This window comes from Dermacentor silvarum, unplaced genomic scaffold, assembly GCF_013339745.2.
Source record: "Dermacentor silvarum isolate Dsil-2018 unplaced genomic scaffold, BIME_Dsil_1.4 Seq892, whole genome shotgun sequence".
Classification (NCBI taxonomy): Eukaryota; Metazoa; Arthropoda; class Arachnida; order Ixodida; family Ixodidae; genus Dermacentor; species Dermacentor silvarum.
Window position 1 is genome coordinate 11,473 of NW_023606935.1, and position 11,811 is coordinate 23,283.

Below are 11,811 nucleotides of genomic sequence, written 5' to 3' on the forward strand. Positions count from 1 at the left end.
TTACTTGAAAAACAAGGGGAAGATCCTGGAGGCAGCGGAAAAAGTGTCTGCGGGGAAGCAGGAAACAGAAAAATTTCCGTGGTGGCAGCCGTCTGAAGCTGGAAGAGGCACTGAACATGTGGCTGAGCACCACTGTAGCTAGGCCACATTCACCGAACGTTTATTCGGACGCCAGTGTCTGGCAATCTGCTCAGACAAAAAGCAGATACGCTGGCCCTGTGCATGAATATTACCGGATTTAAATTTAGCGATGGCTGGCAGCAGACCTTCAAAAAAAAAAAGGTACGACCTGGCATTTAAACGGATGTGTGGTGAGAGTGGGGCTGTTGACCAAACCGTTGTGTCGAATTACCATGCTGACAAGCTGTGTGCACTGCTGCGCCAGTACTCTCCAGACAACGTCTTTAACTGCGATGAGACGGGCCTCTTTTATAAGATGTTGCCTTATAAGATGCTTGCTTTGTCCGGGGAGCCCTGCCACGGGGGAAAGCATAGTAAGGAGCGTCTGACAGTTGTCGTAGGAGGCAATATGTCAGGAACGGAGAAGCTTCCGCTTTTCGTTATAGGCAAGTCAAAACATCCGAGATGTTTTAAAGGGGTTAAGACGCTGCCTATCTGGTATGAGGCAAACTCTAAGGCATGGATAACCGAGGATCTTTTCGAAAAGTATGTACGGAAGCTTGACCGAAAATATGAGCTTCAGAACAGCAAGGTGCTCATGTTCGTCAATAACTGTGGTGCCCATGGGCACATTAACAGTCTGGAGGCGATTGATTTAGAGTTTTTGTCGCCAAATACTACAAGTGTATTGCAGCCCATGGACCAGGGCGTGATTAGGAACTTGAAAGTTCACTACCGATCGCGCCTTTTGAATCGTGTGCTGTCGTGTGTGGACTGCGGGAAGAACTACGTTGTGAATGTGCTCTCGGCCATCAGCATCCTGTCTGATGCCAAGAAGGCAGTGACGGTGGACACAATGCGTAACTGCTTTCGCCATGCAGGATTTCTCCTTGATAGTCAGGACAGTGCCACAGGCCAGGACCCCGTGGCTGAGATGCCGCCTGACGTGAACATTATCGAAGACCCCTGTGCCAGTGAGCTCGATATCCCTGCTGTTACGTTTGAAGAGCTTGCGAACCTCGACAGTGCCATCTTGCCCTGCGCCGAGTTGGATGATGACGAGATCGTCCGTCAGGTTCTGGAGCCATTGCAAGTGAACAGTGACTCTGATGACGATGACCACTCACACCACAGCCATCGAGTGCGGACTTTAGCGCAGGCCTTGACGACGCTCTTCTCTACCTATAACGATGGTCAGACACTGTGAGATATACAGGCTGACCTGATCATGCGAACGCGTGCATGTGTACAGTCACGCATTCACAATTTTTTCCAACCACTGGGACCATAAAGGTACTTTTTTCTGGCGAATCCTTTTTTTTCGGACTCTCGATTATTCAGACTTTTCGACGGTTCCCGTCGAGTCCAAATAAATGGTCGGCGACTGTAAATGGTCTACGTGTCTGTGTTACCTATACGATGTGATAGTCTTTTCACCAACTTTTGTGAGTCATCTAAAACGTCTGTCGACTATTCTTGCTATTTTTCGTCGCACCAGCCTGCAGTTGAACTCATTCAAGTGCTACTTTGGACATCGTCAAATTACTGTTCTTGACCATCTCGTCAGTGCCGCTGGCGTTCAACTCGACCCCGACAAGATTCACGCTGTCCAGAACTTTCCTGTTCCATCTTCCACCGCAGACTTAAGAAGCTTTGTCTGACTCTTCTTTGTCCGCACCTTCTTGTCCGGAGTTGTTGAAGACCTACTTCACTCCTGTTCTGCCGAGCACAAGCTTTCCACCGCCTACCACCCACAAACGGACTCACGGAGCAGCTCAATCGCACTTTGAAAGAAATGCTGTCTATGTACATTTCTGACGACTACAGTGATTGGGACAGCACGTTACCCTTCGTGACCTTCGCCTGTAATTCGTCCCGTCACGAGATCGCTGGCTTTCACCATTTCAACTTCTATTCAGCCACCACCCTACTCTGCCCTTTGGCACTTTGCTTCCTTCCTCGACGAACGCTCCCACTAAATAGCTCTGGATGTCTTCGCCCGGGCTCACAGGGCACACCAGATTACTAGCTCCCAGCTCACTGAGTCTCAAGCCATGCAGAAGATCCGGTACGACAGCCGACATCGGGACATTCGATTTCCACCTGGCTCCGTTGTCCTCCTATGGACACCATGTCGCCATGTTGGCTTGTCTGAAAAGCTGATACCACGCTACACCGGGCCTTACACAATATTGTGTCAGCTTGGTGATGTCAACTACAAGATCGCCCTGCTGGACTTGCCTGTCCCCACTGACGTTGTGCATGTGTCTCAGCTGAAACGTTACTTTGCCGCGAGTTTACGTCCCTTATACAGTCGACGTCCGATTTCCCGGACCCTCAAGGGACCGCGAAAACGTCCGGGAAATCGGGCAGTCCGGAAAAACGAATGCACGTGAAAACGCACCTTTTTGGTAGGTATTTTTCGCTGACGGAGAGGGTCACAGCCGGAGTACAAGATTCTCATTGCTATTCAGCCAATGCATCGTTTAGGTGGCTCTGAAAAGAGCCGTTTATAAAAAAAAAAAATAATATACGACGTGGCCGGCGCTACCTCATAGGTCAGCACTTGGGCGCAAAGAAGTCGCTTATTTTATTTTGCACGGTCCGCTTGCCCGCGATCATGTCTGCCTCAATTTCAGTCAATGTCATGTTGCCGCTGTACACCGATGACAGTGTCATCAGTGCTCGCGTCAACTCCGAGCTCGTTGGCTGTGTAGGAGCTGGCTCTTCGTTCTCGGTGACGGAGTCGTCGGAATCCTCCGTAACTTGACGAATGATTTCGTCATCGGTCAACTCCGCACATAGCTCGAAGTCTTTGTCAGCGTCGGCGAAGCCCTCAAAGGTTATCCCGGCTGGAATCGACACGCCGGCAGCGCGCAGATCGTCGAAGGCAACGTCCGCGGATGGCAGTTCGCGGATGGCAGTTCGTTCAAAGGCGCGGACGAAGACGAAGGAGCAGTCAGTGCCATCGCTGTAAACAGGCGAATCCGCTCGACGAAAAGCACAGCAGGAAACAGCTAGGAACTCGGTGGATGCTGAAGGTCGGGAAACGTGATCACTGAAGATAGCGCGCAGCAGCAAATGATCAACCGCAGACACGACCGCAGAGCTGGCAGAGCTGACAAAACAACACGTGAACGAACACAGTGAGGTTTGGCTTGGCTAAGCTACGGCTGGCAACGGATTGACACGTGCGGTTTCGAGGTTACGGCAGCCGCGGCGCGGTGCGGCGGTGCTGCTGGCCACACCTGCGATGCGAGTATGGTGGGTTCGAGGATATGAAAACGACCAAAATGGCGGCGTCGGTGGTGACTTTGGGTCGGCGGTTAACAGTAAAAAGTCCGGGAAATCGGATGGCGAAGGCTATAAGCGTCCGGAATTTCGGACTTTTTAATACATTGACTCTATGGGGAACTTGACGGTGCCACAGATGAGTCCGGGAAATCAGGCATGTCCGGAATTTCGGGCGTCCGGGAAATCGGACGTCGACTGTAAACGGTTGCGTTATAAGTGGTCTATACTGTAGTAATACAGTGAACAGCCAGTAATTCAACCCTGACGGCACCGAAGATATTGATTAAATTATCTGGCGGGTCAAATTAAATAAAATGCAAAAAAAAAGCGTAATAACACACCTCTGATTCATTAGCAGTTTTTCAGTTTTTGCCCTATTTTAAAACCCCTGAATCAAACATGTGTCCAAAGAAGAAAACTAACATAGAGATAGCATTAAAGGGACACTAAAGAGAAAATTGATTTCTTCTGTATCAGTAAACTATGCTTCTACAATATCAAGAACACCACTCTTACCACGACAAGACGCTTGGTAAGCCAGAAAAAGCTTAATGACACAAAAGATGGGTGGCAACGCCTCCCTGAAGTTCCCGCACCAGCGCATAGTGATGTCATGGATTTTGACAGTGTTTTCTAGGGCCTAGTTAATTTTTTAGGGGTAAAGATAGACTACATTAAAACCCCTGAATCAAACATGTGTCCAAAGAAGAAAACTAACATAGAGATAGCATTAAAGGGACACTAAAGAGAAAATTGATTTCTTCTGTATCAGTAAACTATGCTTCTACAATATCAAGAACACCACTCTTACCACGACAAGACGCTTGGTAAGCCAGAAAAAGCTTAATGACACAAAAGATGGGTGGCAACGCCTCCCTGAAGTTCCCGCACCGGCGCATAGTGATGTCATGGATTTTGACAGTGTTTTCTAGGGCCTAGTTAATTTTTTAGGGGTAAAGATAGACTACATTGTGTTCTAAAGGAGTCAAAGATTGAACATGGCAAGTTTCGGGTACTTTTGCTGAGCCATCGCAGCCTAAATACAAAAAAATGCCTTGAAATTTGTGACGTGACAGTTACATACCGGCGTTGGAGACTCGGTGCGAAATTCAAAAACTGAAACTTTGACTTTCATTTTGTCTTGTAATAGTCAACCTATTACAGTCGAATCCCCCTACAACAAATGCCGCTACAGGGAAATTTCCGCCACAACGAAGATTTTCCGATTCTCCCCGTCAGCTGTCCATAGAAAGCAATACAAAAAAAAGTCTCTCCATAGCGAAGGTGTTTTATTCGGTATTTCTGCTTCAACAAACTTTTCGAGAATGAAACTGGGACTGAATTGAAATTCAGTCCCAATTCAATTGAATTGACCACTGCCGAGTGGTCAAATTAGAAGGCCCTTCCAAAGCTGTGACGATCGTATGTCCGCTTGAACGAGGTTTTCGCTAATGAAATTAAATTCAAAGTACTGATTTATGCCACTGCAATCCCTAGCCATGCGTGGTCAGCACGTGCCTGTGCGAGACTGCATGGGATCACCACAATCGCTGCCGTTTTCTGTGGCGTGTGTCCGGTCCGGGTGTGTGTCCGGCGAAGCATCGATTGCGATAGCAGATTATAGTAGATAGCTATACCAATTAAGGACCGTAGCTTTAACGGCCGTATAAACTTGTAAACATTCGCTTACTAACTAAATTACCTAGCACGGTGTCACGCGCACACAGGTAAACATGAACACATCTTACTTGATGACAGCGGAAACTCTGTGTCAACACGCTGGAGTGAGAGGAGGCACAGCAATAGCAGCGAGCGAATTGACCTCCGTGCCGTTTCTCGCTTCAATGCGAACTAAACGTCGAAAGCACAGCACACACAACTCTACCGGCACTAGTTGCACTTTGCCCACATCGCATATCGCTTTGAAGATGATGACCGCGCGCACGCGCACTTTGTGCATGGCGCAGATTGCTTTCAAGATACTGGCGGCCGTGCGGCAGCCGCTGTTGTCTACATGATGCCAACGTCTTGTCGTCTGGGGAAAATGACAACCCGCTAGACACTCTGACTCCGGCAACTGCTTTGAAAGTAATGGATCCTTTTGACCTCATCTTAAAAGTTATCAGAGCCCACAACAATGACATTGCAATGGCTCTTTTAATGGACTGTGAGGCTCGCGTAACGCCTTTGCTTGCTGCGAAGCGTAAGAAATCCAGGCTGACCGACTTCTGGAAATAAAACTTCCGGTAAGGTAAGCTTGCCAAGTTAGCTGACTTTGTCATAAATATGCAATGAAATTGTGATAATTCAAACCGCTTCATTGCGACGGTGCATGTGCCGCAAAATGAGTGTTTCGATCTCGATCAGCCAGGCACGTGCGTTGGGTTAGGCGTCGGCTGCAATGTACGAAAAATGCTGTAACAGCAGCGCGAAATGCATTCTCTCGTGAAGTTGACACTTTATTGACCACCTTCAGTATGTCTCAACCTTTGCCCCCACGCCATCGTGAAGATTTCCCGGATGATGATTTTGATTTTGTTCGTGGCTTGCAGTTTGGAGCGCGTATATACATACTAATTTCGCGTCAACAAACTTCCTCCACAACGAAATTTTTCGCGTGTCCCGTGAATTTCGTTGTAGCGGGACTCGACTGTATTTCGAAATTAACGACAACAAAGTTTTGAAAGTACGCTTTATTCATCTAAACTGATTTTGTGTTTTGCTTTAGTGTCCCTTTAAACCTTGTAAGCTAAGTATAAGTCTAAATCACACCCAATTTTTTAGCAAGAAAAACACGTTGAAGTATGTGTTGCACAGAGGCAACCAATTTCCTAAAGTCAACTTTGCCTGATACAGCGGTATTATGCGGTAAAGCATACGAATGCCACGAATGTAGCTTTTGGGTCAAATTTTAATTTCTTTTAACACGTATTAGAATCTGGTAAATACCGTAATTAGAGATTGTGAGCTACTGTTTTTGCTTGAAAATCTTTCTAGGGCAGACTGAAAATGGACTTTTTGGACGGGAGAGTGACGTGTTCAACGCATTCACTGTCCCCTAAACTCTGCTGAGACAGACGCTGCCAGTAAAGAGGTCGCTATTGTGGTCACTGTAGAGGTCACATGTGTTCAACGCATTCACTGTCCCCTAAACTCTGCTGAGACAGACACTGCCAGTAAAGGGGTCGCTATTGTGTGGTCACTGTAGAGGTCAGGTGCGTGCATGCTGACTGGCCAAGTTCGAGTTATCCAGCGAAAGCCAATTTTAAGATGGAAATAATGAAAGTTTGGGCCCATATAAATGCATGGGCACTGGCCGGAACCTTCAGTCAGGATCAAATTACATAACCGTAAAATTAAATTAACTGGAATTCATTTTAATGGAAGTATACTGTATATATGTAGTAGAGCCGAACCCACTTATAATGATCCCTGATATAACTATCTATCGGTTATAACGACCACATTTTAGTGCATTGATGATTTTCCGACTGTGCCTATTGCATACCTGCCAAGTCTCCTGGATTGACTGGGAGACTCCCAGATTTGGACCATTTCTTCCGGTTGTACGGTTGACAGGAAAATCTCCCGGAAATTGCTGTTGTGTCCCGTTCCCACGTCCAGCACTTTGTCAGGCCATATTGGCAAAAAAATTTTTTAAAATCCAACCCAATCTAATCCAGTTAGAAGTTTATCGCACAAAACATTGTTAATAGTGAATTCCACTGGCGGATCTGGAGCGGTGTGCCGAATCCACGACGGAGCAAGAAAATCCGCCGCGGAGCGACCCGATCCCGATCGACCAGTGAAAAATAAACACGCTCCGGCAGGGATTGCAGCGGAAGTTGTCGCACGCATCCGGTTACCCATGTTGCCAATCTCGCATTAGACCACGTTGGGGTTCTAGGCACAGCGGCAACTGCACTTCGCGTCTTGCCATTGCAACGTGCAGCAGCGCGATGGATGTTCTTACGGTCAGTCCTGCTGTTCAGCGCCTTTTGCTGGATTTGGTGGCCAAGGACACAGAATCGTACAGTACGTACGACTCATCCTCATCGCTGCTGCTGCTGCTTTCTGAAGAGGAACTGTGCGAACTGTCGCTGTCGCTCAAAGCAACGAGCAATCCGGCAGGGTCGAACGACGCCATTTCAGAACTGTAAACAACGCCACAGGGTTACCAGACAGCGCTTGAAAAAGCGCTGCAAGCAACCGACGTACCCGATTGTTCCGGAAGTGACGGCGCCTAGTCGCTGGAGTTCCGGCGAAATCCGGCTCTATAAGACGGATCAACGCGGAGCGCTCCGTCGCGGAGCAAGTTGCCCCAAATCGCCCAGTGGAACATGCGATCTTGCTCTGGATCCGCCAGTGGAATTCAAATTCTCGTCCGCGGAGCAAAAAAACTTGCTCCAGATCCGCCAGTGGAATTTACTATAAGAAAGTAGTAGGGAAACCCTATACATGCGCTATTTCGTTAACCGCAGAGCCGCTCCTTACGCTGACGGGGTTGTTGGGTGCCCTAGTGGTTCTAGTCTCAATAAGCTAGCCAGCGAATGCCGCCTTCCGCAACTAGCAACACTAGACTCTCCATCGTTCTCCTCAGCGTCAGCCGCTCTGGCATTACGTAGGCCTACGGTCAGTCATGGCTTTAAAAGCAAGGAGCACTTGCGCAAAAAGTATCTTCAAGTATTTTTAATGTAGTGCTCAGCCGAAGTGATGCTGGGTATTTTGTTGATACCACAGAGAAATGCAGAGTGCGAGGACACAGTGCCGCTCATCCATGTGTCGCTTGTTCAAGACGCTGGGAAACGTCAACTTGCAAAATGTGAAAGAAATGGAATTTCTTACAATCAATCATTATCTGAAGAATTTTTGAACACCCGTCGTGGTTGCTTAGTGGCTTTGGCATTGAGCTGCTAAGCACGAGTTCGCGGGATGATCAAACCTCCGCATTTCGTTGGCGGCCAATTGCAAAAACGCCCGTTTACCTTATATTTAGGTGCATGTTAAAGAACCCCCAGGTGGTTGAAATTAATCCGGAGTTCCCCCACTACGGCGTGCCTCATAATCAGATGGTGGTTGTGGGTTGCAAGACCCGAGAATTTAATTAAATTTTAAAGAATTTTTGAAGGCAAAATTAGCAACAACGAAATGCTTGAAAAAGTGAGACCTTGATGTTCATGTGGTCATTTGTATATCTGTAAATAACATCGTAATGAAGTTCCTCTGATAGTACTTGAAAATATCGACATAGTGGGGGGGGTTGTATAACTGACTGCCCCCCCCCCCCCCCCCCCCCGCCCGGTCAGAAGATCTCCAGGATTTAGTTTCTCCGAACTTGGCAGGTATGCTATTGAAACTGCTTCCAGACATGACGTTTTTTAAATCACTGTACTGTTACAATGGATGCTTCGCACACGGTCACGGTAAAAAGAGGGCATACACGAAGTACCAAAGCATGGAAGCGTGCACCTCCCTTCAGTCCACACTGCATTGATGATGTGGCCTTTGAGATGAGTGAGCGACCGCTGCGCGCAGATTTCGGAAGCTGTGAAGTAGATCACTCGCTTTCAAGGCATGCCTTCAGGGAGGAGGCGTACAGCAGCTACAACATAAACAGCATGGCCCTGGGCGTGCACTGGCATGTGCACCGGTGCAATATCGGACGCCACGATGGCATCACTCGTTTTTGCGCAATTGTCCATGCGGCGCCACATGCATTACGCCTGTTTCGATTTGGAACCACTCTCTACAGTGGAATCTCGTTGATATGATACTGCATAATGCGTTTTTCGGGATAATACGTTTCTTTTTCTTTTCCTGATACATAATACGATTGAGTTGGATAATACATTGGATAATATGATTTTCTGATGATATGCTTTATTTTCCGGTTTCCATGAAGATCATATCAACGAGATTCCACTGTATGTCCATCCATCATGGGTACAATGGCTGCTCAAGCGTTTCTGTCGACGCGGCCCGAGTCGGCGAGAACGCTGCACCACGCAGTGTCGTAAGGGCTCGCGGTTACTACGCTGTTATCAGAAGATCACAGCACTTTTGTTTGCACGTGCCTGATTACTGATACAGTTCGAGTTCATGTTTTGACTTTTAAACATAGCATTTTTCTTCGCGACATAGATTACGTAATTTTATGACTTGTGTACCTGACGCACAGTTGTAATGCTGAGACCTTCGCTGAATGGCGGAATGCCGCAGTAGATTCCAAGGTTTATGCTCCAGGCCAACTAGAACGCTTAACGCTCTTGTGCAGAATACAATCATGTCCCGCTGGTAGTAAAATATATCACAAGCTCTCACATAAAAAATGCCAGCTGCGCTTGCAGTTTCAAAATGTACGGCGCCGCATTTCATTCTTTAGATGGATGTTTCTAAGGCAAGTTTGCAGCTAGGTGTGGGAACACGCCAGAAACAAAAATTACACTGAAAATGTGGTTTGAGGACCAAAATGCCGCCGAATTGTAACTGCTGGTGCCAGCTTCAATGTGGTTAGTTTTTGAGCGTTTTAAAGGGCGAGTTCATATAAAATGAACTATGGATATAACGACCACTTTTCACGGAACTATCGAGTTCCTTATAAACGAGTTCGACTGTATTGCATTTATGGCTTCTAAAATATGTTGAGTGTGCTGCTATTAGCAGCGTTATGGTAGGAAACAAATGTGCCAGTCTCTAGGTTAGTAGGTGAGGGACCCTGCAAAATATCGCAATTACCGGCGAAGAAACGAGTTTTGAGTTGTTTGAGTTGCTTGCCGTTTCAGGTTCCTCAACTACTGTATTCAAGTTCAACTACCACACAAAAATTTGCATGTGCAATGAGCACTTGAATGCCGGAATGTCTCGGGAGGGAGGGGAAGTGTCTCATCCTTTCCGGATCCACCTAAGCAAAGTAGCACCGACGCCGCACCTGCATGTGGCCTCCGTTATTCACAGTTTGGCTTGTTATCGTTAATCTTGAAGGCCATCACTCTTGATTAGGAATGTATAGCCAAGTGATTGTTGTCTTTCTGTCTTCTCCCCCCCCCCCCCCCCCCCCCGCACTGTTCGGCGCACCGTAATGCAGCGCATTGCGAGCTTGCGGCTACTGCTTCAAGTGCCATTAACGGCGTCTTCACACGTACGAAGTGTTGGAAGCGCAAACATTTATTTTATTTTTACTGACATATGTCACAAGTCACCCGTGCTGCGGAATGGTCTTCAATATGTATGCCGATCACAATACTAAGCCTAAAGGTCTGCTTCGCCCGACATGCATTGGTGCCCCCGAAGCACTTGTGCTTTTTTATTTCATAACCGACACAGTGCGGTAGCAAACCAGCGTGTATTAAAACTGCACCATTCTGACACAGATGTGCCCGAGCTACAAATAACGCATGAATGTGCGCCCAGCATGTCCGTCACAATACAGTAAAACCTTGTTAATTTGGATTTCAGGGTATCGAAAAAAGTGTCTGAATTAAGCAAATGTCCAATTACCGAAGGTATCAAGAAAACACTCAACAAATGCTTACTATGTCAACATCCCTTTATTTACTGAACGAACCAGGAAATCCTGTTTCTATTTTGCACAAAAGCAGTAAGAAGTTATAATTCTCGTCATCTTGGGACTGATTGCGTCTTCATCCAAGACATGATTTTCAGTACCGCGCGCACATCACAATTATTTTTTCGCCAGTGAGCCAACTGGTCAGCCGTCCATTGCGATGTAGCCGGCGCTCTTCCTTCTTGACAGCTTCCACCGTGTTTGTGATATTGCGTGTGCAGCTATTGCACAAAGTCAAAACAAAACTACTGTTTGCCACAACCACTGCGGATGAAACAGTTGTCGCTGTTGACGCGATCATGGATGCTGACCATGCAGTTCTGAAGGCACGCAGCCGACATGCGTACGTAGTCATAACAAAACTACTGTTTGCCGCAACAGCTGTGGACAGAACTGCGGTTGTTACCGATGCAATCATTAATGTTGACTACGTAGGTCTGTAGCATGCGGCTGACGCACGCACCGAGCTTAAACGAAACGAACTTGGGGTTGATTCCCGCTCACATGTTACAAACTGTGCTCACAAGCATGAATTAAAAGTGCTCAGCGCGGCCACCGAGGGCTCAGAGTTTGCACAGTGATGAGTCTTGTGCACCACTGCCATGTGGGGACCCTCACTGCTCACAGACTACCATAGTGCATATGCACTGTGCGATGGCTTCATTAAATCCAAAATGCAATGCGAAATGTGTTCTCCAAGTTGACAAAGTGCTATATGGGTTCGGATTTGTTCCGACTGCTCGCGGAACCCTACGATGCAGTTAGCGGGACGCTAAAATGTTGTTTAATAAATGATGCAGTTTGCGGGACGCTAAAAGAAAGGTCATGTCCGC

General features: G+C 47.3%; 1 protein-coding gene across 1 annotated transcript; it reads left to right on the forward strand.

The window, feature by feature from the left end:
• Positions 1-817: 817 nt before the first annotated feature.
• Positions 818-1,327, forward strand: LOC119435754 (tigger transposable element-derived protein 4-like). The gene has a single exon (XM_037702477.1). The coding sequence runs from the start codon at positions 818-820 to the stop codon at positions 1,325-1,327; it is 510 nt and encodes a 169-aa protein (XP_037558405.1).
• The last annotated feature ends 10,484 nt before the right edge of the window (positions 1,328-11,811 follow it).